Source organism: Bombus terrestris, chromosome 1, assembly GCF_910591885.1.
Source record: "Bombus terrestris chromosome 1, iyBomTerr1.2, whole genome shotgun sequence".
NCBI lineage: Eukaryota > Metazoa > Arthropoda > Insecta > Hymenoptera > Apidae > Bombus > Bombus terrestris.
The window spans coordinates 3,744,148-3,769,271 of record NC_063269.1 but is presented as its reverse complement, the minus strand read 5'-3'; the positions used below and the strand labels follow the sequence as shown (position 1 = coordinate 3,769,271).

The window sequence follows — 25,124 nt, the reverse complement described above, 5'->3', positions numbered from 1 at the left end:
TTAAATAATAAGTAAATAAAAATAAAAAACTAAATGATATAGTATTGTAAAATATTTATAAAAAATCATGTTTTATAAGAAATGCTATCGTAAGCAAAAAAATTCTCATTATCCTTGAACAATCTTTTTTATAATCATGCTGTTCCTTGCACAATAATTCTTTTCCTGCATTTAATACTTTATGAAATCACATTCCATACTTTTAAGTGAGACATGTACATGATGGAACGTCCTATCGCGTATTTAACGAGAAAAGAAGTAATATCCAGCTGTCACCGTTTACACAAGTATTATACGATTATTTCTGTACATAAAATTTTTCTATTTGATAAGCAAGAATATTTTTCAGTGTAAACTTAACTGAGGAAGAAAACAAAAATATATATGGAAAATGTAATAACTATTGGGGACATGGTCATAATTACACAGGTAACTGTTATTGTTGTATTAATGTTTACAATTTCTCATTATATTTTATTTTAGTGGAAGTGACTGTATGTGGACCTGTAGATCCTGTAACAGGTATGGTCATGAATCTATCAGATTTAAAATTATTTATGAAAAAAGTGTTAATGGATCAACTGGATCATAAGAATTTGGATAAAGATGTACCTTATTTTAAAAATACTGTTTCCACTACTGAAAATGTAGCTATATATATATTTAATGAACTAAAAAGGATTATGCCCAATTCAGATCTTTTATATGAAGTCAAGATCTACGAAACTGACAAAAATATTGTTATTTACAGAGGAGAACAAAAATAAAATGTTAAATTGGTCTAAACATATGTTAATTTAAATAACACAAGGTTATAAAAAGAAGAACACTAACTCAATGTTACCTTTATTTCTCTTTTCTTACACAAATATATTACAATATTAATTCACACTTCAAGAGAATAAATATCTTGTACACTATCTTAATATTGCATTTTTACAGACCTTACTAATTTATTAATCACATATATTTGTACAATAAGTAATAATTAGAATAATATCACAAATTTAAAAAATGAATAAATCTATCTTCGAATTAAGATAGATAAATATAAAATGTGTATATTTCTTCTTTGTAAAAACGTTGGTACAAAGTTAAATTCTTTAAATAAGTAAAGCAAATAGTATATTGCGTTTTAAATCATTAATCATTATTTTTTAAATATAAAACAGCCTTCATAATATTGATGTTGATAATTATATATTTGTATTTATATCAAGTTTAACATAACTTCTAATAGTTACATATGGTATACCAAGTTCAAAATCATTCTTTGGCCAATACTTTAGTACTGGTGATTGCTGTGGCTTTTCCTCTTTTACAGAGAAATATGCAAACAGTACAGCTGCTGTGTAACTTGCAATAAAAATAAATAAATGCCAAAGTGCATGTAAATAAGGGAAATTCAGGTTCAGCCAAGTATCACAAAATAAACGATCATTCAGCCAACAAGCAACTGCTAATAACCATACAGCACCACATCGTAAACCCAATCTATAAACCCTCATTGATTTTGTCCTTAAGAAAAGCATGCATGATGATATAATTAGAGATTACAGCATAAAATCTTATATAGACGTTAATTAAGAATTTTACCTTTTTAATTCAATGATCATAAATCCAAATGCAGGTATGCCAAGACTCATTAAAGCAAATGCATTTATTGCGGGATGTATAAATGACAAACCAGTTGCAATTAGAGTTGGTAAAGTTGCACATATGGCAAGAAGTTTTCTATCATTATGTAAAATATTTGGAAAATACCTTCGTGGAAGAAACATACAAAAACCAGCCATATATACCCATAAAATTGCTAATTCATCTAGCAATTGTCCTATGACAAAATAACAAGTAATTTTTATGTTTTTATTTATGTTCTATAAATCTATGATATATTACTTCTTACCTATAAGGGATAATGTAGCATGAAAATATGCACTACTAAGACCTACTATCATCAGTAAGAACCAAATTACATGAATTCCAGGATTTACGAATCGACCATAATCTCTAAAGAGATGCATTAGAACAGGTGGAAGTAACAAAAATACTACATTACTTAGCTGTAAATAAAAATATTTTTAGTTTAATATTTTAAGAATTTATATAATTTTAAAAATAAAAGAAAAAGAATTTTGTTTATATCATTGTACATACGAACCGTATTCATAAATTCTGCAATACTAGAAGAAATACTATAATTGCGTTCACACCAATCAATTGGTGAACTACCAGCTTCAAACGGTTTCCACATATCGAAATATATATTTTTACCTGATTTTTATCAATATAAAAAAGTATAAATGTAACATTTGTAATCTATAATCTGTATAAAAAATGTATAATTGTAATAATACAGAAATGTGTCATTTAAAGTTTATGAAGAATATACAAATCAAAGAGAAATGTTTATGAATTTTTTATGTCTCTCATACCTTTTAATAACACATATTGTCATTTCGTGTCACTTTTATATGCATTGAGGATTTCTATTATATATGCAAAGCATGACACATATCTATTGCAATTTGCAGACAAATTGCAAATAAAAGATGATTAACAAATACATATATGTATTTGTCGCGCAATTAATCAACATTATGTCACATACATGTTTGTATGTTTGTCAAAAGTTGAAGGGAATAATATTTACGCTTACGCTTTAAGCTGCTTAAGAATGCAACGGTTAGAAATACATACATGTACTTAACTGAAGATACGCATTAATAAATAAATCTTTTAAAGATATTGATCTAACGAAAGAGATCTTCACGGTTAAAAATGTTTAATACTAAATAATTTTTTCAAGGAATTTGATTCTGTATTTATATTTTTGGATTTTCATACATCTATAATTTCTTTTGTAAAAGTTGGTACCAGTTGATACTATTCTACTATTGTATAATCTACTACCTTGTCTCACGTCTCGATGGACACAATATAGTTTATATGTATAGTTTATATCACACATTGAATATGCAATCCACGCGGAACTACTCATGTGCAGTGAATGTTGATAATTTTAACAGTTAATATATGTGATATACAATAGAAAAATGGATTTAATTTATTAAAATTTTATAACTTAGTAAAATATATACAAGTTTATTCTTTTCGAATATATGAACAACATATAATAATAAACATAAAAATAGTGTTCTAATTAAAATTATTGTATTTTTTGATCATAAAAATTACATTTTTCAATAATGAGTTTTTGTATATACGAATCAGACATTATTATATGTAATAATGAACAAATTGTAATGTATAATATTGAAAATGGTACAGAAACAACTATTTCTTTACCTAAATTGCAAAGTGATAAAAAAGTTGATGTGCATAACAACGTAAACAAAGAAACTCCTCACACGATTACCAACGTAATGTTCTCATATGATGGAAAATATTTCTTTGTCCATACAAATCGTAAGCAACTATGTTTGTATGAAAGAAAAAGTCAGAATCTTGTGTTAAATAAAATACTTCCTAGAGCTGCCAGCAAAGTGCAATTTACTCCAAACAACGACATAGTTGTTGCTGATAAAACAGGAGATGCTTACCTATTTTCTAATAAGCAGTCTGACAATGGGGTCCTACTTCTAGGACATTTATCAATGTTACTTGACGTATTAATTACGGAAGATGGAAAGTACATTATTACAACAGATAGAGATGAAAAAATTAGAGTGTCTATGTTCCCAAATTCATATAATATTGTATCCTATTGTTTAGGACATACAAAATTTGTAACAAACATTATGGAATTACCTCATGACAAAAATGTTTTAATATCTTGTGGAGGAGATGGAATGTTTATATTATGGGACTACAAGATTGGAAAAGAATTATTATGTATTAATTTTCATAATAAAATATCTAAAAGTGATATTGAAAAGTTTAATGAACAACTTCATAATTGTAACTTAGAAGAGTTTGTTGAAGTTTTACCTGTTAAACATTTAAAGCTTTTGGCACTTAATACAACTTCATCTTTAGCTATAATGAGTTTTTATAATAATACGTTATTATTAGTGTACATAATTAATAGCACATCAAAATCAAACTTTGAAGTAGTATATGTGCAATCTATAATTGCAGATAGCGAACCAATAGAATGTTATCTGTACAAAAATAATCTATGGATATTAAATGAACTTGGATTTAAAATATATGAATTTAAAAATAACAATTTTATACTTACTGATGGAACAGATTATAAAATAAATAACTTAAATAATTATTGGAAAACACTAAAAAGAGATTTTACTCAACAAGATTTATTTTCAATCCTGTATAAAAGAAAATATGATAATGTCCAAGAATATTTACAACGGAAAAAAACGCGTCTTACAAATTCAATTGATGCATAATCAATTGTATGTAACATTATAGAAGGTATAAATGATTTTTATATAGAAAAAAATATAATTATAAAAATAACATTAGATTGAAATAAAATGTTTAATAGAAATTTCATACATATTTTCATTATAAAATACAAATAGCATTACAATAAAGTAAGATAAGTTTATTAATCCACACAGTATTTAGTAAATGAATTGAATTTGAAATTTCATGTAATCATTATATGTATATAAATTAAACAGGCTTGTAATCTAATTTGGATTCAAGCTTCTTATTATCTGAGACTTTCCTTACTGCTTTCATAAAATCTTCTTGTATTACATATTCCCTTTCTAATCTTATTGCAAATAATCCTGCTTCAGTGCAAACATTTCTTAAGTCAGCACCATTAAATCCATCTGAAAGCTTAACTACTGCTTCATAATCTGAAATAAATTTAAAATGATTAGGAGTGTCTATAAAACGAAAAAAGAAATTTTGTTGGAGTAAAGATAAAAATTACCAATTTCTCCATGCTTAGATATAGGACCAGCATGAATTTTTAAAATTTCTAAACGTGCTTGTTCATTGGGTAGTGGAATTTCGATTTTTCTGTCTAATCTACCCGGTCGTAACAAAGCTGGATCTAAAGTGTCTGGTCTATTTGTAGCCATTATCATTTTAACTTGACCTAAAGAATCAAAACCATCCATTTGATTCAACAATTCCATTAAAGTTCTTTGAATTTCTCGGTCGGCACTTGTACCTTCCGAAAATCTGCGTCCACCTGCATAAGAATAGACAATTAAAGACATTTTATTTTTTACTCTCCTCCCTTTTTTTCTTACGAACAATAATATTTATACCAATTGCATCAATCTCATCCATAAATATAATACAAGGTTGATGATCCCGCGCATAATTGAACATTTCTCTAATTAACCTTGCTGATTCACCAATATATTTATCAACAATAGCACTTGACACAACTTTCAAAAAATTTGCATCTAACTGACTAGCAACTGCTCTAGCCAATAATGTTTTTCCAGTTCCTGGTGGGCCATACAAGAGACATCCTTTTGGAGGGGTAATACCAACTCTTTGAAATAACTCAGGATTTAATAATGGTAATTCTATAACTTCTCTCAGTTCACGTATTTGTTCACTTAGACCACCAATTGCACTATATGTAACATCTCCAGGATCTTCATGTGACATATTATAAACTAATGGGTCAACCTAAATATATAAATAAACATTTAAAGTTTACTGAAATATGTAACATTGATTTATGGCAAAATAAATTTTACCTCACGGGGCAAATAACGCATTATAGTAAGAGTAGTCATGTCAAGGGCTACTCTTGTTCCAGATTTCAATTTATTTTTATCAAGTTGACGCCTACATCCAACAACATAACGTGGACCATTTGTTGCTTTTACTATAACTATAAATAAAAACCTATGTGTTTATATATATATTATATATAAGGACACCTTTTTATTTTACTCAGACCCTTTACTTAAACTTACACTTTTCTTCTGTAAGTTGTTTCAATACTTCTCCGACGATCTAAAGTGTACATACATTATATTTATAATAGAAAATACTGAGAATCATTAAAAATAAGATTTATAACATACCTGACCAACACTTTGTAATGCTTTTAAATCACTTTCAGATTTATCATACTGTTTTGTTAAATCTTTGAGATGCTCTCTCACTAAAAAGATAAAATTGTGGTAAAAGTTTATTAAATCATGTACATAAATATAAATAGGTCTTTTAATAATAATAATCCGTGTATGTAAGATTAAGGTTAAGTATTCCAAATTTTGTATAGAAGTACAACAAGCAAAATCAATATATCTAATAGATTTAACTTACTTTCCTTTAAACGTGACTCCACTTCTTTATGTTCTATAAGCTTTTTTCGATAATCTTGAAGGGCTTTTTCCCTAACCGAATCCACGGTGGTTGCCATCTTTACTTAATTTGCTGTCTAACTGTCTCAGGCAATGTTTCTATGAACACTATGTAAGCTGTAAGGCCTGTGTTATTTGTATATAGTTATTTGGAAATATTAATTTCAGAATTTAATAAGACAAATATTTTATCCGAAATATCTATTTTATATCCAATAGTGCTAGTTAAAACTGAATTTAAATTAATTATTTACTACTTTTATATTGTGAATCCTCTTTTATTGCAAATGTTACAATGTATACATACACAACTTATTTACTAAGTTATTACTTACCTACACCAACTCAGCTGTGACTTAACCTATGTTTTTTAAGTAACTTGTATGTTGATAATTTTTAAATATATTGTAAATTAAATTAAGAACCATATTTTTGGATGAAATCAGAAAAATTGTATTCGAATCAATACAATTAGAATGCTAACTTTAATAACTAACTCTTATACACTCAAATATGCATATACCACAGCTTCATCATGTATAAAAATATTGAAAAGAAATTATTTGAAAAATCATCCTTATAAACATATTCATCCCTGGATATCATTTACACAATTTTCTGATGATCTTTTAAACAATATAATTTATAATAAAGGTAATACACTTAACATAAACTTATGTCTTCAGGTTTCAAGTTTTAATTTTGATTTTATAGATGGTTTAGTAGTATTGAATAAACCATACGGAATAAGACGTAAATCTCTTGATACAAGCATAATACATGTACAAAGTAAAGTACCCAATAGTGTAGATTATACATTAGATGATGCTTTACCTTATATAGCTAAACAATTAAATTATTTAAATTTAACTATAGTTAAGTGTCCTGAAATGTAAGTACAAATTATTTATTAATAATTGTTAATAATATGTTTCTTATTTACATTCACAATCATTCTTGAAATTAGATATATGAGTGGTATTACGTTATTAGCAGCAAATGAGCATGTTCATCGTGCTATAGAACTTGCATATGCTCGTTCTCACTTTCAAGCAAACACTTATTGGATAGTTACAGTCGGTATATCAAAACAATTGGAAGGTCAGATCCGTTTGGGAATGAAACCAATTTCAGATCCTCAATTTAAACACAGAAAGGTAAGTTTATCAAATACTGTTTGAAAAGAAATATATTATCATAAAAAAAATTTCAGATAATTCTTACGTCATCATGGTCTCGTAATGAAGAAAAGTATCGCAAGATAAAACTGTTAAAAGCAGAATACAAGGTGTTATCCAACTCTACATTTAATTTGTGTTCCTTAGTTGAATTAAAATCATCTACTCATGCTAAAAATGCTATTAGACTGTTTGCTGCTACATATCTGTATTCTCCAATTCTAGGAGATAATATTTATGCATCTCGGATTCAGAAAATAGGGAATACTTATGTAAGGGTTGACCCATTTCTTAGTTGTCCTGGACTACCAAAATTGGATATGAAACTTCTGCGATTGTTAAATGTAAGGGTTAAACAACAAGAAATTATTCCTGCTCACATTCACTTAAAATCAGTAGTTCTACCATCATTTTTTGGAAAAACTTTAACAATTGAAGCTCCGTTAATGCCACCTTTTGATTGGACATGTAAACAGCTTGATTTTAAATATTTAATGCCAATAATGTCTTATAAATCACAATCAGCATTATAAATACCATGATTTAAATATAAGTTTTTTTATTTTGTAAAATCATATTTCTTAACCTTATATATAATATTTTAATAATTTATTTAAGAAAACAATATAATTATTTAATAATGACTCAAAGTACAATAATTAATGACTAAGTACGTATTTGCCTTTCAATATTCTTCTCATAAGAATTTTCCGTCCACTTAAAGTTGACATCCTTGTATCCCATCCATGTCGTTTAATACGACGACGTTCATTAGGACGGGGAAAATGATACCTTATTTTAGTTCTACTCAATATAAGACTCCATGGATTTGTTATTATTGGACTCAACGATGCAAGCCGCCTGTAAAACAGTGTAACTGAGAAAAGCACACCTATTTACTTATATATTATTTTGATCAAATATACAGAATAATATCATACGGAAATGTTTGACATGCACTGGAGAATAAAGTGCCTATCATATTGTAAAATTTTTAAAATAATTTTATGCTTCAACTTATTATAACCACAAATTAGGTATTATTCGTACACCCAAGTCCTACCAGAGAGCGTTGTCTTTGCGCCTGAAAGTTATATGTGCTAAGGTCATTTGCTATGGAGGCAAATACGAATCGGTTTGCATGATCGTGTGTCAAATTAATACATCATGTTTATGATTTTTCATAATGTAACATGTAATTGTAATTTACAACATGTTACAATACAAACAATTTAACATATAATTTATTTGTAAAGTTAAAGTGACAAAGGAATCAATTTAACAACTGGGTTAAAAATTTAAATTTTTAAATAATTTTTAATGTTTTTAGTATAACCGTGGTATATAACTAAAGAGGAACCTGTTTTATGATATAATTTTCAACAGTTGCAAATTCTACCACTAGGTGACTTTTACTTACATATGCGAATACAGAGACGAGAAGTGGCCGCGAAATTACACGATGGCACAACAAACAAAGAAGATTGCATCTATTTGTATCATATATATGTCTATAGAATGTATAACACGCAAGTCTAGCAGTAGACAATAGCAGCAACTGCAACAATCACGTTTTGTTTATCTTTACTGACTCTCATTGGATGGAGTATAGTCGGCAGCCAATAGTTGCAGCCGCAGCAATCACATTTTGTTTATGTTTACTGCTTCGGCTTGTTGGATAGATTATGACTACGATCACATAAACGATTACACTATATAATTATATGATTGTGAATTGTATCTCGCTAGTGGTTATAACGTTATAAGTTTATTGTTTATTTTTAGCTGAATCGATAACGTTGAAAGCAACAAAAATAATAGAGAAATTTTCAGGCTATACCAGAGATCATCTCTGGCTATACATTGAATAAATTTATCTCATACCTTCTCATACATTGTATATGTATGTATATAATTATACAGTCATTAATACTTTTCTGAGGTTCTAATTCTAACCTATATGTTGTATCAAGTAGTGGTTTTATTTATATGAACGATAATTCTTTTAACGTGAAAATGAGTCTCGTTGCATATGGAAGTAGCGATGAAAGTTCAGACGATGAAAGAAGTAATTGTAATACTGAAACCGAAAATAGAGTTACTCCAGAGGTTACAGTTTTACACACAAATCACAAGTTACATTTACCTACTTTAGAACACAGTATATTTGTAGAAAAAGACGGTGAAAATAGTATTAACATAGAAATACCTAAGACAAGCACATCATTAGAAAAAATACACTTTGATAAGTTACCTAAACCCAAAAGTATGATTACTGAAGCAAAGGATGTTACAGAAGAAGATGATATTCCACCGAAAAAGGAAACTGAATTTAAATCTGAGAGACCAATAAAAAGGAATCGAGTTCCAGTTAAAATAACAGTGCCGTCTTTATCTGAAGTAAGATAAAATTTTATCTCTATGTACTTCTCTTATTTCTTGTGAATCGATACATTGTCTTAATTGCAGTTTAAAGATGTTGCAAAGGAAAATGAATTCAAATCCAATAAAGTTGAATCATCAAATGTAAGTATTATGTGAGTAAAAGAAATAATTTGTAATGAATGAAATTAAAATTCATGTATAATTTCAGAAGGGTAGTAAACTTTTAGTATTGTTGCCACCACCTAAAGGAACTGAAGTCAGAAGTACCAATAATTTAGTACCTAGTGTTATTAATAAAGTTGTTAAAGAATCTAGTCAAATTACAGTTCAACCTAGCAAAGATATATGTATAAAAGATTTGAATAGCAGAAAACTCATAAAACCTATTATAACAAAAAGTTCCAGAAGTATAACTTATGACTCAAATTCTGACGATGAAGATGATACAACCATAGGCAGTGATAGTAATTCTGTTACAGATTTTTTTGCTCTAACAACAGCTAATACTGTTTCATCTTCCACTTTACCAGATTCCTTGAATGTTAATGTAGAATTAAGTAACTTTGATCTAGAATTTAAAAATAATCCCAAAGAAGATAACAATTTACCTAATTGTTCCACTGGTAATTCTGATATAGTTGTAACAGAAATGAGTATCAATAAATCTCAAAAAACATTAGTGAGTAATGTCATGAATTTACCAAGAGAAGAAATATTATTAAAAAATAAAACAGAAATAGGTCCAAAATTACCACTGCCTGAACAAGAATATAATGTAGATTCAGAAGGTAATGTGGCTTTTGATGATAAGGCTATTGAGTATCTCTGTGGGAAAAGAGGAGTGAAACGAAAATCTAAAGAAATTGAAGAAATAAATATTATAGAAATAAATGGAGAAGATATTAAACCTGATGAAAGGGAATGGTTAGTAAAAGCATTAACAGAAGAGCCTGTACAAAGACCAATATCTATGCAAGGTGGAGGAGTAAGTTCTCAGTCTAAAAAGAAACACCAAATAACATACTTAGCACATCAAGCTAAGGCAATGGAAATGGAATTAAAGAATCAATGGGCACAAAATAGGTTAACCAGAAAACAAACACAATCAAAATATGGTTTTTAAATATAGAAGACTTGTATTAGATATGTTTATATATACAACATTTTTTCTTTATTATTGTATAAAAGTGAAAAAGTTATAAAGTAAGATATTGATTAACAACACTGTTACACCTATCATTCATTTTGTTTTCTCCAAAAATGTGCTCTTTAAAGTTTCTTATTCCTTTTTTTTAATTACAACTAGAGGTTTAGCTTGTAGTAAATTTTGTGGTAAATCTCTATATTAACTAAATTATTGATTAAGTTCTGTTAATTCATCTGACATTTCTAAATATCTATGATATTTATTTAATATTTTTTGGTATAAAGATCTTATACTTGCATATCTGCTAAGACAGTTTCTAACTTTTCTACAGTTTGCTAATATTTCTTTGCTAATATTTCTTTAACTTTGTAAATAATGAAACATGGAATATCCGCTTGCTCTTTCTGAGAATTCTCAATAATGCTTTCAAGTGAATTTACAGCCTTTTGCAAACAATTAACTTTCCTTGAAAAAATAGTATATTTTCTAAAATGATCATCATATAATAACGCCAACTGTTTTTCTTCATACTGTCTCTTTTTTTCCTTTATTTTCTTTCTTTCACTCGCTATATTCAGAGTAATAGCATCAAAATCACCTAACTTTTCATATTTTAAAGGCAAGGCTATTTTTTGTAATCCTTCTTTGATGTCGTTAGGCAAAGATTGTGATTCCAAGTTTAATTTATTCAATAATAATAGTATCTCCTTCCTGGAAGCTACAGTTTCTTTGCTTGTTTCTAACATTACTTTTTGCAGAGGTTGTAGTAACGACTGTTCTTTTAGCGAAATAAGTTTCCATCCATTGTTTTTGGGGTTCCATCTATTGTTTTTAAAGAGTTATTTATGATTACTATATGATATGATAGTAGTTTCATTTTTATCTAACTTTAATAAGGCTCTAAAAGAATTTCATAAATATTACGCATTTTTACCTCACTGTTACACTTTTGTTATTTATCGATTATTCACAAATTTAACACACATTTTCAAGAAAAGCGATATAGTGAAATGAAATATTTATGTTAACCATTTTTATCGACCGCATTTCCGCTTCGCAAATGCACATCTGCATCAAACTATTACCACATTTTATGACAATTCGCTTATATAAGCTAACGTGTGTATTTATAAATCCTTATTTAAATATTGATTTTTATCGTTTGTACGTTATGAAAATTTACACCTAGATCAAACTCTGGTAACGGCTATCTAGAAATATATGACTGTATGCGAAATATTATTGCTGCTTGTGTTGAGTCCACTTTCATTGACAGATATTTGTTTTCGGCGATGATAAAATTTCAAAAATTGTGAATAAACAAATTTTGTTGAACGAGAACGAGTTTTAATACAAAAAATCGGCGTCTCTGCGCCATATGCTTTTATGCGATAGTGTTGAAATAAATATTTGACCGATACTTGTGTAATTCTAAAAGCCGTCATCATCAGAAAAGTGGTTAGAAACAGCAACCAACGATGAGCAACGATCAAGCAAATGAACTGTCTGAAACAGTTGAGGTATAATATTAAAATAAATAATAGTTTTCTATTTGTCTTGCGTTTAAATTATAATGCGATATTTATTACTTTAAATTATGTTCAAGTTTGTTCTAGAAAATTTAAATGTTACAATATTTTGAAGATAATGCTTGTTGTTAAAGCTAATGTTGTATCAATAGTGTAATTTTACTGATTTTTACAATTATATCTATACACAATAACTATCAAAAAGTATAAAATAATTTTCGTTTCAGTTATCTTCAAATGATATTGAAAAAATAGAAGAAGCAAAATTAAGAGCAAAATTTCCAAATACTGGTCGCCCAATTAGTGGACATTCAGCATTTCTACAGAAGAGGCTAGCTAAAGGGGTATATATACATACATATATATAAATTAATTATTTAAGCTTCTATGAGTTAATGGATAAATTTTTGATTAAAATGCTAAATAACTGTGGTATTATAATAAATACATCTATAATGCAAATTGACATAAAGAAAATTTTCTAAGTTATATGTAAAAAAAACTTTCAGCAAAAATATTTTGATTCTGGAGATTATCAAATGGCAAAACAAAAATATACAGCTAAGCCAAAGCCAGCTGGTGTTCTGCCAACAGGTGATGCTATACCTACACCTGAAACTGTACCACAACGAAAGACATCTATTATCCAACAAAAATTTAATACAACAAGTACATCATAAGTTTTTGTAATGTTTTAAAAGTATTGTAACTCCAGTGATATATAATGCGATTATACACAACCCAAATTTTAAATGTTCAGTATCTTTATGTTTTGTAGATGATATTATCTTAAAAGATTAGTTTTCATAATATTTTTTGAATGCTTATTCATTATCAATACATTGCTTTTTAATACAATACATGTGTGCTATGAAAGCTTTTCTTAAAAGTTATATTTGAAGATATAGGGCACTTAAAAGAATAAAAATTGTAACAATTTGTAACAATGTATCATGTGTCAAATATTATAATTCTGTTTTTTCATGTACTAAAGGTGTTAATACTTAGCAATTTTTATGTTGTTTGTAAGTTGATTTTGAAGGCTAAAATAATTCTCATTGTATCTTCTGATTCAAATACATAAATGTAGAGTTTCAAAATTTGTTATTAAAATAAGCAATGAAACTAATCCAAAATATGAGATTGATGATAAAAGATGATATTGTAAATGTAATCACTTGTATATGCAATAGAGTTTCAGAATGAAACATTATACAAACCTGCATTTCCAAAGTTGCTGTGATGTGCTTAATAGACTATATTCTTATAAGATGTCAAGTTATCATAAGAATCTGTATGTAGCATAAAAGAAACTTAAATATAATAGTTGTTTTGGTTATTGTAAACTACATTAGTAATATATTGTAATTTAAACTTTCTAATATTTATTTAGTTACCTATCCATTATTTTGGTAAAAAAAATGATTTAAATAATAGGTTTTTACACATTGACTAACATTAATTATTTTTCACATTTATGTCAAAGCATATAGAAATCCAAATAATTTTATTTTGTTGTATAAATAATAAAATATATATTTAGTAATACATTTTTCTATATTTAAAACTAATTAATATAGTAAAATTTTTAAAAAGTGCACTTATATAAGATAATTTTATTATTGCATCATCAGTTAATTATAGCTTTTAGGTATATATTAAGAAATATTTTTATGATACATATATTAATAAGCACATTGGAAAAAATTTGTATTCTTTTTATTCATTAATGTTTCAGCTAAATATAATAAATTGAACAAAAGTATCAATTATATAATTTTAAAAATCTTTTAATACATACATAATGCCAAATAAAATTTATGTTTTTTTTATATCTTTATATTTTATATATATAGATATTTAATGTAACAGTATTAAACTTATTTTAGATATATTCAATACCCACATACCATTATACTCATATGTATTTAAAGATATGAATATAATTTGATCTAAAAATTATTGTTTACAGTAATGTGAAATAGGCACTTATTTTATTTTTAGTCACTTTTATCTATCCATTTTTTTAATGGAATATCAAAGAACAATTAGAGTAAATTTTATTGTCACAAAAACAAATATATCGATAAGCAATAATTTAGTTTTAATAAATTACAAAATGTTTTATATCAAAAGCTTTCTGTCAAAATGTTTTATATAAAAGTTTATCTTAATTATACTATAATATATATATACTGAATATTTCTAAATACATGCATCTTATATTCAAATTTCAAAAAAATAATTTGTGTCTACTTTCTTTATAGTTGTTATAAGAGAATAAGTATCTTATGGAAGTTCTAAAATTAAATTTTGTTTAAAATATTTAGTAATTAAGATTAATTCAAGTAACATGTAAATTAGTAGTGAGAATATTACATTAAAATTTTCTAAATTGTGTAATTTTATAATTAATTTAAATATTAAAGCACTTTATGTAGGCATATTTTTAACATCTGTAACTTCTGTATTTATTTTAGAAATGTTTTTTCGTTTCTCCTTCTCTTAAGTGATAAATGGGACCTTTTTAAATGTTTACTTATACATATCTTCTATCAAATTTTCATATTTTTTATAAACAACATTTCTTTTAAGTTTAAGTGTTGGTCCCAATTCTCCAGTGGCAAGTGAGAAATCCTTTGGTAAAATTTGGAATTTCTGTACTTTTTGTGCATTACTTATAGATTTCGTATTGGCTCTTTTAATTGCTTTATCAATTTCTTCATATACCTAAGAAAATGTAAAGTTTATAGATAATGTTCAATAAATATCAAAATTTATTCACAATTTACTAAAGCTTTTGGTATGTACAAACTTACAAGAGGATCATGTGTTTTTAAAACATCAGAAATTGTTTTTGATGTACTTCCAATAGATTGTAACCATTTTAAAGTTTCTTCAGTGAAGTCATCTGTTGGTTCACTGGTTTCAGTATTGACTGTAGTCTAAAATATATGCAAATTATATAAATAACAGTAATGTAAATGTTATAATACTTAGAAATCTTATCTTACCTTTAAAGTAACTAATATGGTAAGATATTTTCGTTTGTCTCCAATTAATAAAGCATTGCTTAATGCAGGCAATTCAGCTAATACTAGCTCTTCTATATGAACTGGTGGTATATTTTCTCCACCAGCAGTAATAATTATTTCTTTTATTCTTCCTACATTCGGTACAAAAATATATTAAGACTAACATTGAGAAATTAAAAAGGATTTGTACTTTAAAATAAGTTTACCTGTAATATGTAAAAATCCATTTGAATCAATTTTCCCTACATCACCGCTGTGTAACCATCTCTCTCCATCTAATGCTTCTCCTGTTTTTTCAGGTTCATTTAGATATCCCATAAATATGTGTCTTCCATACATACAAACTTCTCCTTCACCATTGCTGTCTGGATTATCTAATTTTGTCTTAAGTCCAGGAACAGTTCGACCAATAGAACCTAATCTAAATATCAAATAGATTAGAAAAAATCAATGTAGTAAATTATCGAAATTTAATTGGATATACATTTTTTTAAATCAGTCATTGTGAATGTGTCCAAAAGATGATTAAAAATATTTCAGACATGAATGAATAGTTTCAGAGGATATATAATTCAATGTTAGTCTTTTGTAGATAGATACGTAGAAGAAGGTCAACCTTGTTTCCTAAATTTAAAAAATTTGCTATATACGCAAACAACCTAAATTAAAAAGAAATTAACTTAAAGAATGTCACCCAGACTCATCTAACTTTTATTTGAAATATTTTTCAGCATCAATATTTTCAGTTTCTAAAATATTCACGGCAATCAATTTAAATAGAATATCGTGTACAAAAGTAATTGGATATTTACTTGAATTGATCAGGTGCAGTTAAAATATGTCCACCGCTACATTCAGACATCCCATACGCTTCAAGTATAGGAATGTCTAAACTTAAAAAATATTCTTTGATTTGTATACTTAAGGGGGCAGCTGCAGTAATGCAACGATGACATCTATCCAAACCAAGTGCTGTTTTTATTTTGTTAAAAATTAGCCATTTGGCAAAGATATAGCCCCAATGTTTGTGATCGTTACCATTCATTTTATTTACATTGTAATGATATCCTTGAGATGTTGCCCAAGAAACAATACATGTTTTAATAAATCCAGTATTAACTTCACTTTGCAGTTTAGAGTATATTTTCTCCCATACCCTTGGTACACCTACAAATATGGTAGGTCGTACCTCAAGTAAAGTATTAATTAAACTGCCTTTAAGAGCATTCCTGTCCGCGAAATGTAACGTAGCAACTATATATATGGAGTAATATATATCGATTGCCTAGAATTATCAAAAAAATTATATAGTTATAACATATACAGACTGTTCCATAGAATTTAGTCAACCAATTAAGCGGTAATTCCATATGCAACAATATATGAAATACGAAGATATAGAATTTTTTTGTCCTAGGCTTTGTTTTTGGGAAAATCAAATTTGAAAATTTGTCAACCATTCTTGAACATAGCTCATTATTGATTAAGTATAAGTAATCAATCAGCAGGAAATTATTCTATATGCAAACATGAGTCAAATATATGTAGAATAAAATTTTTCCGTTAAAATTTTCGTTTTAAAGAAGATAGAGTTTAAACATGTTTAGTTAAGAATTGGCCTAGCATACGCGTATGATAAATTTTTTAAATTTATTTTTCTTGAAAACAAAAGATCTTGTGAAAAATTTTATTGCTCTTCTTCAACTCATTTTCACGTGTAGAATAACTTCCTGTCGATCATTTACTCTTGTCTAATCCAAAATTAGCCATGTTCAAATACACTTGATAAATGCTCAATCTCGATTTTCTCTAAAAGGGAGTCTTGTATAAAAAATTTCATTTTACATTTTCGTCTTATTTTTGCACGTAGAATCATCATTTAACTCTTGACGTTATGCGGAATTGCCTGTATAATATAATATATAATTTTAAAAATTTCAAACAAAAAATTTAGATAATTTACCTGTGCTGCAACGTGAGATAAAGGTAAATAAGAGATTATATGTTCACAAGCGGTTTTAAATTTAAAAACTCTATTCATAGATCGAACATTATATATAAGATTGTCATGACTTAACATTACAGCCTTCGGATATCCAACTGTACCTGACTGTAAATAAAAAACATATTTGTTTTTATGGCACTTCGTAAAAGTATTCTCATAAAAAATTGATTCTTTGTACCGTGAAAACCAAAGTACAGCATTCATTCGTTGCAATTCTTTTCAAAATTTCATTTAATTTGTCATCAGATTCTGCTTCTCCGATTTTTATTAAATCATTCCACTGTAAAGAAATTATTATTATTATTCACTTCATAATAATGAATTCGATATCATAGATTACAAATAAGATGATTTACACTTAAAACGTCCTTTTCGTTCGGTGTGCCGGTGTATTGAATAATTGCTTTTAAATGAGGAAGATTGTGTCTTATTTGTAATATTTTTTCCAATTGTTTTGAATCTTCGACTACTACTATGTTCGCCTGGCTAATTTGAAGGCAATGTTGACATGCATCTGGAGTATTGGTTGCATATATTCCGACAGCAATCCCTCTAAATGAATTGCAAATTATGTATGAAATATTGAAATTAAATATTATAGATCTTCCTCAGAAACGTAGATATAGATATTTACCCTGCGTATATAGCGCCGAGATTTGAGAACAACCATTCCGGGCTATTGAATCCTAGAATGCAAACCCCATGGAATCGTTCTAAACCCAATTTTAGAAAAGCCTTGGCCACGGTTTTTATTTGATTTTCATACTCGCTAGACATATAAGGTGACGAAATGAATAATTCATGTGAAACACATTTTAATACTTTTTCTATAGATTACTTACATAAAAGTATATGTTTTTCTGTGACCAGTTTCATCAGGTGTTGCTGCTAGGGCGATATGATTAGGATATTTTCTAACTGTATTTGACAATAATCCAGGAACTGATATGGGTTTAAAATCTTCGTTATTTAATTGTATTCGTACATGTCCGTCTATTTTTGTAGTCGTGAAACTGTCAGCGGGCAAAATTTGATCAGGTCCTATAAAAATAGAATAAATTACATAAATAATAAATAATGATAACATAGAGGGTGTACCAGCTGAAGAAGCCCACTTAAATATGTCCCTTGTTTTTAATACCATAAAAAAACGTCTGTAGTACGACTTAATTTGATGATTAATTAAATAATTTTCAAAGCAGAATATCATGAAAGAAAAATTGTTGTTCGCTCATTGTAATTTTTTTATGTACAAAACGTATATCTTTTTCTATTATATCTTGTAGCAAACGATAAATTACATATGAATATGCTTGAATCATGATCTTCAGATGTGCTTGAGATAACGTTAGAAATTACGATTTAAAATTTGAAATAAATTAAATATTCCGAGTGATAGTTTTTTTATTTTTAACGTTATTGATTTGTTCAAAATTTTTAATTATTTCCACATACGATAAACGCGATGAATTGTTGCGATCAGAAACTCGTTCTTTATACGTACAATCACATAACTTCTCTTACGCGTCATTTTGCCTTATTATAAATGTAAATCTGTTCAACTCTCTCATGCTTCGAATAACTGGTTAAATTGAAAGTTTTATCGATACATTAATGATTGCTATTCAGTTATCTAGAGAAAAGATTTTCATTATATCCGTCGATAAGCATAAATTAATAATTGTCACCGAATATCCATTTCAAAATGTAATAACATGAATCATAAATTTACCATCCAAATAGTTTTACAATTTCATCAACCTCCTAGTGTTCAAGATTATCTGGAGATCGTGATTCAATTATCAATTATTCAATTTTCAAATGCTTTTCTCGTTGCTTGTTAGATAAAAAAATAATGGTAATCTTGAAAAAACAAAAAAAACAAACGAACAAATCAAAAGCTTCCTCTTCCATGATGTTCCTCGTTAGAAATCATTTATATCTATAAACATTTTTCATGACATTAAAAACAAAGACACAGACAATAATTAAGTAATTTCCTTCAGCTAGGACACCCTGTATATATTATATTCGTATATTTAAAACTTTTTAATACAGGAATCACATAGATACTCACCATCTAGGCCAGTTTCGTTACTCGGATAATAGGAATCTTCATTGGCTATATCCTGTAATATTGAAAATACCATTCATATCAATATATCATATTCTTTTTTTTATTTCACTGTGTAAAAATGGTATTAAAAATGAAAAATTAAATTAAAAATGTTCAGTTTGCTATTTGATCATTTTCTTACTGTCGTACCTTGTTGTTCATCGTAAATTCTTTTATCGTTTCATTTGTCTGGAGCGGCTGTACCGTATTCATGTTATCTAAAATGACATATTATATGTGTTATAATAGCGTATATGTATTTGTTTTATAGTATGTATTGTATGAATGAATGCAGTGTAATTTTTTCAAATGCGATGATTAATTTAAATCGAAGATAATAATTATACACGATCGAACGATTTGAATGATTCAATCTCGTTACTATACATATATACATACATTACTATACATTACGTATTATTATGAATTGTAACACTAGGTACATTTCACGAGTTTGTTATTGTCGGAAATCAAAACTATCCAAACATATTAAAATTATTGAAATGCGATATGAACGTAATGTATTTTTCAACATCACGCAAAATTATTTCAAAATTATACGAAGTGTACTACACTAAACTTTGTAGCAAAAAGTATGGAGTAATCTATAGATGTGTCATAATCTTTGACCTCACGATCTCAAAGCACTAAAAATCGTCAACTTAAATGAAAAATGTATATTATATTATGTATAGCCAAATTTTTTATAGTTTAAATTTAACAAGTATAAATAATTTATGTAATATCAATGTAATATTGAAGAAGAAGCAAGGTAGACGCGGAAGGAAGTTTAATTTGCGTAATTAAAATCGTGCGAATACAAACAAAAGAAAAGAAAATTTTCGTGAACGCGATATTTTTGTATGCAATTTTCATTATTATGAATTGTTTAATTATAGTTTACTTATTTGTACAATAATGCGAAATTTCTCATAGGCCTTTAAAATACATTTTTAAAGATCATCAGAATAACGATGTTCTAACTGGACTAAATGTGATATTTCTACCTACTTCTTTTAAATTTCTTCTGTCCTGTATACTCTAGACATGAGATGATGTGAACAAAGTACACTTGATAAATACAACAGCAACAGTTACTCGTATCGCGTACAGTATGAGATAAATTATTTTTAACATCGGAAAAATTTATTTGTTACATATATGTATATGTAGGTTGAATTTAAATCGTGCTGCAATATCATGACATTGTAATTTCTCATCAAATGATTATAACTTTAGTGATAATTTATCAAATTGGTTGGAATATTCATATAATTTGTGTATATTCTATGTCCAATAGTTCATCTGTAATTAGTAAAACTCTAACAAATACCTTTAAAAAGTAGAATAACCATTTTAGATGAAATTTGAAGTTCACTGGTCTGCTGAAACTACAAAGGTATTGTTCGACTAGCGAAAATCAATAACAGAATATCGTACTGCCTTTCGGCGGTACATTTAATCTTGTTCTCGAATTTTTATATCTCAATCCCGATTTTTTAAACAACAAAATAATTTTTACTGTTCCAAAAAGGCTTCAGCACAAGATTATATATTAACGACGTTATTTCTTAATATATTCGTACGCGAAAGAAGTACAATTGAGGAGGAAATAATTTAAAAAATGTCGAAGGATTCAGCAATTTAATGATTTATCATCGTTTTTAAATCCTTTTGCCTTTTTTATAGAAGACATTGACCGTTACGTCAAATACGTATCTAGAAACTAATGAAAATAAAAAATAAGGTAACGAAGAATGAAAAAAAGTAATTGGACTTTATAACATATTACATAATTCCGTGTCTCGTAGCAAAGCAAGATGTAGTAAAAAAGAAGATTGAAAAACGAAATATTCATGCATCACGTATCAATATCAATATTTTAATTTTATTTCCCGAATACTACTACGTAAGAAACGAGAAGAAATCCCTGTTATTAGATGAAAAATAGAAACGACATGACATTGATAATTTTAGATTATGTAACAACAAATGACATTTCCCTGTTAATATGTAATTAAAGTCAAATTGCAACTTTAATATTTAATTAACTTCGGAAATGAACAATTTTATTCGGAATATAATTTTTTAGTACGTATGAAACTTAAAAAAATATCCCAAAACCGACATGATATTTACTGTATGTTGTTCTTTCGAAATATATAATTAATTAAATTATGAATCTAAAGAATTCTTTTTACCTATATCATTTATTTCTGACTCAAAGTTTAGAACAAAAAATTTTACAATCTGTTTTTACTTGCAGTCTGATTCTAAGTTTATATAAAACATCCTTCAAACAAAAAAGTACGCATAATAATCGTCATATTAATCATTATAATTATTCGTTGTAATTAAAAGTTCATTAATTATAGGTGTCAAGCACACGATCTGTCCGATAATAGTGTACCATAATAGTGTATTAACGACACACGATATCTTTACAAACATTAATATATTTTTGATACGATTATCGATTACAGATACAGGTAGTGACCCCCATATTTTTGGACTGTGATCTTAACCCCTTTGGTGCCGATCAACGTCATATCGTTGTTAGCAACAGTTGCGAAAAGTGTCAACAGCGATATATCGTTGTATATGCGATGACGCCTTACTATTCGCATTGCGAGAGAACCTCATTTCAAAATAAGTTTATAAAACGTTATAAATGGTTGGATTTTTCTACAGAAGCCCAGTGTAAGATGTTCTACAAATTGAAAAAATTACTTATAGGTTTAACATTCTGTTATATTCCGCGATGATTGATACCGAGACTGTGTATATGCTAATGCCGTAAGATAAAAATTCGACACGGGAGATTTGCCTGAAGCCGTAGTCATAAGTTGTAGATAATACTGTTTAAAATGGAGTATCTTCTTATGTTATGTTTACAAAATAATCTTTCATCGGTAGAACGAGAATAAAATTTTTGGTGAGCCTGTACGAAGATCACGCACAATTTGTAATCTGTGCAAGATTATAAATTATCTGTGTGAGTAATAATAAGTACATATTACATACTTTCAATAGCCGGATAACTATAGATGTTTATAATAATATTAGAATTTTATTTCAGTGATGTAATACCAGCTCACTTGTTTTCGAGCAAGTAATCCTCCTGGCGCTTACTGTGCATCGTGGGATTATCATTTAGTTTTGTATTTTGATATTAGAAATTTTGTTACGAATAATTGAGAATGCAGTATTTATGCTTTATACTACGTGTTCTACATCAAACTATGACCAAACACTGATTATTCTTATTTGCAAATACTGTTTATAAAAGAAAACTGATTTTTCCATTTTTCCTATTGATTTCGGATAAGTATTATCAGTATAATTTTCAACAAATATTGAAATACAATTGGCATTGGTTTATTTTTCCTTTATTTCATAATATGTTCCGTTTTGAATTTTGTAAATATCATTCTTACTATTTTTATGATTTTTTTCTCAAACCTTACCAAATTACATCAAATTGGTTCGGTATTCTTCATTTAGGTATAATTCTTTCGGTCGGCGCAAAAAGAATTAATAGATCACTTTAATAAGTTCTTAACCTTAAAATACGTTTTGCTTTCAATTTGTGCTTTATAATAGACCAAAAAAAAATTATTAATGGGATATGCATTGGGTTTGGGACTGGGACATTTGGACTGAGACTGCCAATTCAACACAGTGATACCGTTCTTCGTTTAGTAGCTTATTCATTTCAGAAAACTGTAATCTTTTTAATGATTAAATTGAGAGCACTGTGTATATTTAAGATTACCACAGTCTCATCGTTATTAAACATCAATTTGCGTAAATATTGCCAGTAAGCTCTTATGAGGTTGTATAAAACTATTATTGAAATTTATAAATGACTAAACGTAAAAAAAATGATGTTAACCTTATTGATATCTTTGTAATAAAAGTTTCCTCCTATCCCAACTCTATTTCCTTGTGTTCCGCTGGGAACATTACCGTTAATCGTTAGTACAATCCGATTCATTCGAAAATAAGAAAGTGGGTCTATGAGCTCGAATAATTTATTTTATGATATTACGAGAGAAATAGAAAAGGGTTATTAAGAGTAATTGTTACTATTCATTCAATGTAATGATAATAAACTTTTACTAGTATTTTATCAACAAATTAGCAATTTTTATTTTAACGAGTAATTATACGTTATTATAAAAAATATTACAAAAGAATCGTAAAGATAGTCATTTAAATAAGGAATATAAACACATATATATAGTATAACGTTTCACTATGTTCAGTGATGTTTATGTTTCATCGTTTTATTATTTATTCTATAACGTATACGATTTAGGGTAAATGACAATATTTAATAAACGCAGTCATTAAACTTTTTCTATTGACATTGAGATTCGTGATTGGTCGATTCCTCAATTAAATACGATCCCATTAAATTAATCAATCAACGATTTATTGCAAAAGGATACGTTTCTTTTTGAATCGATAAAGCATACTTTTTTACCTCTTCCTGATACCTCTTGTAATATTAAAACGACTAAAAAAGAATTATAAAACGATTAAACATAACGAATCACTGGAAAATGACAATCCGGAATTGCTGATCACGCTATATAAAAATTTACATACATATATGTATATAGTGTATCGAAGTTAATAAACGTCACATTCATATACATATCGTTTATGAATTTGTTATACTGTAGAATGCCTATTTCTCTTATTCAATAAAATATGACCGTTAAATTGATTGATTATTTATCACACATTACATAGTAAATTCAATTAATTACTCAAATTCACACATATTGAGATATAAATGTTTATAATAATTTTTACATTAAACTTCGTAAGATTACAAAATAAAAATGAAGATTTAAGTTCTGGTTCGAGTATAATATTGCGGTTGAATAATAAACTTCTCTATAAATCGCGCCGGCAAATGTGGTTACCTTGATTCCTGGTTTCCTTCTGAGTGACAATTTTATAAGTTGACGAATATACAAAATATATTTGTATATCTTGAGACTTCGCTAGATAACTCCGCACGGTACGAAAGTTCTTACGATACTGATGAAACTCCGAGTTTGCCGCGCTAATCCACAGTCAACTTACGATCTGTATCATGAAAATTTTACGTTCGAAACCGACAATTACATAAAATCTTCTTTTTACCATGTGGTAGGAATTTGAACTTTATATAGAAATGAAATCATAATTACTTGCACTTTGTACATGTTTGAATGAAACGTTTAAACGTGTTCTAAATAACGAATAATTGGATAAATCTTTCTTTTTGCAAAGATACAAATTCATTTTCAATGGAAAAATAAGATAACATTTTAGATTTTTCTTTTGCTATGTGCTATGGTTATTTGTAGCAAACAAAATATTTTATTTCTTTGGGCATATCTTTTATTGAATTAAACAAATTATATGATTTTTTAAACTTCAAATATATTTGTACATGTA

The 25,124-nt window shown here is 27.5% G+C and overlaps 9 protein-coding genes, 1 long non-coding RNA gene and 1 other non-coding gene across 18 annotated transcripts; 6 read left to right on the top strand and 5 right to left on the bottom strand.

The window, feature by feature from the left end:
• The first annotated feature begins 33 nt into the window (after positions 1-33).
• Positions 34-920, top strand: LOC100651186 (6-pyruvoyl tetrahydrobiopterin synthase). 3 transcript variants are annotated; one of them, XM_048405622.1, is made up of 4 exons: positions 148-287; positions 350-429; positions 484-522; positions 752-920. In XM_048405622.1, the coding sequence occupies exons 1-4, from the start codon at positions 214-216 to the stop codon at positions 799-801; spliced, it is 243 nt and encodes an 80-aa protein (XP_048261579.1). In that variant the 5' UTR covers positions 148-213; the 3' UTR covers positions 802-920. The 3 variants fall into 3 exon arrangements, with proteins under 3 accessions (XP_012176413.2, XP_012176406.2, XP_048261579.1); XM_012321023.2 differs by having other exon boundaries at positions 34-287; positions 484-920; XM_012321016.2 differs by having other exon boundaries at positions 147-287; positions 338-429; positions 484-920.
• LOC100650630 (alkaline ceramidase) lies at positions 813-3,368 on the bottom strand. Of its 4 annotated transcripts, none has more exons than XM_012321047.3 (5): positions 3,310-3,368; positions 2,162-2,274; positions 1,907-2,063; positions 1,597-1,834; positions 813-1,518 (listed from the first exon to the last, which is right to left on the bottom strand). In XM_012321047.3, exons 2-5 carry the CDS (start codon positions 2,252-2,254, stop codon positions 1,197-1,199), a joined length of 810 nt encoding a protein of 269 aa, XP_012176437.1. In that variant the 5' UTR covers positions 2,255-2,274; positions 3,310-3,368; the 3' UTR covers positions 813-1,196. The 4 variants fall into 4 exon arrangements, with proteins under 4 accessions (XP_012176437.1, XP_003393008.2, XP_012176429.1 ...); XM_003392960.4 differs by lacking the exon at positions 3,310-3,368 and adding an exon at positions 2,914-3,016; XM_012321039.3 differs by lacking the exon at positions 3,310-3,368 and adding an exon at positions 2,436-2,780 and having other exon boundaries at positions 2,162-2,326.
• Positions 2,965-4,623, top strand: LOC100651430 (tRNA (guanine-N(7)-)-methyltransferase non-catalytic subunit wdr4). Its single transcript, XM_012321060.2, has one exon. It carries the CDS (start codon positions 3,210-3,212, stop codon positions 4,371-4,373), a length of 1,164 nt encoding a protein of 387 aa, XP_012176450.2. The 5' UTR covers positions 2,965-3,209; the 3' UTR covers positions 4,374-4,623.
• On the bottom strand, positions 4,446-6,395 carry LOC100650140 (26S proteasome regulatory subunit 10B). Its single transcript, XM_012321067.3, has 7 exons — positions 6,235-6,395; positions 5,991-6,070; positions 5,880-5,919; positions 5,658-5,794; positions 5,214-5,586; positions 4,871-5,134; positions 4,446-4,793 (listed from the first exon to the last, which is right to left on the bottom strand). The coding sequence occupies exons 1-7, from the start codon at positions 6,329-6,331 to the stop codon at positions 4,603-4,605; spliced, it is 1,182 nt and encodes a 393-aa protein (XP_012176457.1). The 5' UTR covers positions 6,332-6,395; the 3' UTR covers positions 4,446-4,602.
• A 135-nt stretch (positions 6,396-6,530) lies between these two features.
• LOC100650512 (mitochondrial RNA pseudouridine synthase rpusd4) lies at positions 6,531-8,143 on the top strand. The gene is made up of 4 exons (XM_003392958.4): positions 6,531-6,926; positions 6,987-7,164; positions 7,240-7,429; positions 7,486-8,143. Exons 1-4 carry the CDS (start codon positions 6,749-6,751, stop codon positions 7,981-7,983), a joined length of 1,044 nt encoding a protein of 347 aa, XP_003393006.1. The 5' UTR covers positions 6,531-6,748; the 3' UTR covers positions 7,984-8,143.
• LOC100651668 (39S ribosomal protein L34, mitochondrial) lies at positions 8,045-8,552 on the bottom strand. The gene is made up of 2 exons (XM_003392967.4): positions 8,392-8,552; positions 8,045-8,311 (listed from the first exon to the last, which is right to left on the bottom strand). Exons 1-2 carry the CDS (start codon positions 8,430-8,432, stop codon positions 8,110-8,112), a joined length of 243 nt encoding a protein of 80 aa, XP_003393015.1. The 5' UTR covers positions 8,433-8,552; the 3' UTR covers positions 8,045-8,109.
• A 415-nt stretch (positions 8,553-8,967) lies between these two features.
• LOC100650389 (proline-rich protein PRCC) lies at positions 8,968-11,057 on the top strand. 2 transcript variants are annotated; one of them, XM_048405526.1, is made up of 4 exons: positions 8,968-9,353; positions 9,427-9,850; positions 9,920-9,976; positions 10,044-11,057. In XM_048405526.1, the coding sequence occupies exons 2-4, from the start codon at positions 9,440-9,442 to the stop codon at positions 10,956-10,958; spliced, it is 1,383 nt and encodes a 460-aa protein (XP_048261483.1). In that variant the 5' UTR covers positions 8,968-9,353; positions 9,427-9,439; the 3' UTR covers positions 10,959-11,057. The 2 variants fall into 2 exon arrangements, with proteins under 2 accessions (XP_048261483.1, XP_012176353.3); XM_012320963.3 differs by having other exon boundaries at positions 8,968-9,850.
• On the bottom strand, positions 10,947-11,939 carry LOC100651549 (the record flags this gene model as incomplete). The annotated part of the gene is made up of 2 exons (XR_007224053.1): positions 10,947-11,804; positions 11,917-11,939. It is a non-coding gene; the product is annotated as an uncharacterized LOC100651549 (transcript).
• Positions 11,898-13,889, top strand: LOC100651065 (alpha-endosulfine). Its single transcript, XM_003392963.4, has 3 exons — positions 11,898-12,502; positions 12,739-12,855; positions 13,021-13,889. Exons 1-3 carry the CDS (start codon positions 12,461-12,463, stop codon positions 13,189-13,191), a joined length of 330 nt encoding a protein of 109 aa, XP_003393011.1. The 5' UTR covers positions 11,898-12,460; the 3' UTR covers positions 13,192-13,889.
• Positions 13,890-14,955: 1,066 nt separating this feature from the next.
• Positions 14,956-24,758, bottom strand: LOC100649912 (very long-chain-fatty-acid--CoA ligase bubblegum). Of its 2 annotated transcripts, none has more exons than XM_003392954.4 (13): positions 24,605-24,758; positions 19,818-19,885; positions 19,629-19,680; positions 18,394-18,592; positions 18,186-18,320; positions 17,908-18,103; positions 17,730-17,831; positions 17,510-17,656; positions 16,359-16,831; positions 15,753-15,967; positions 15,526-15,677; positions 15,331-15,456; positions 14,956-15,241 (listed from the first exon to the last, which is right to left on the bottom strand). In XM_003392954.4, exons 2-13 carry the CDS (start codon positions 19,878-19,880, stop codon positions 15,047-15,049), a joined length of 2,055 nt encoding a protein of 684 aa, XP_003393002.1. In that variant the 5' UTR covers positions 19,881-19,885; positions 24,605-24,758; the 3' UTR covers positions 14,956-15,046. The 2 variants fall into 2 exon arrangements, with proteins under 2 accessions (XP_003393002.1, XP_048261460.1); XM_048405503.1 differs by lacking the exon at positions 24,605-24,758 and adding an exon at positions 21,001-21,130.
• On the top strand, positions 22,193-23,810 carry LOC125385057. The gene is made up of 2 exons (XR_007224000.1): positions 22,193-22,662; positions 22,747-23,810. It is a non-coding gene; the product is annotated as an uncharacterized LOC125385057 (long non-coding RNA).
• Positions 24,759-25,124: the final 366 nt, after the last annotated feature.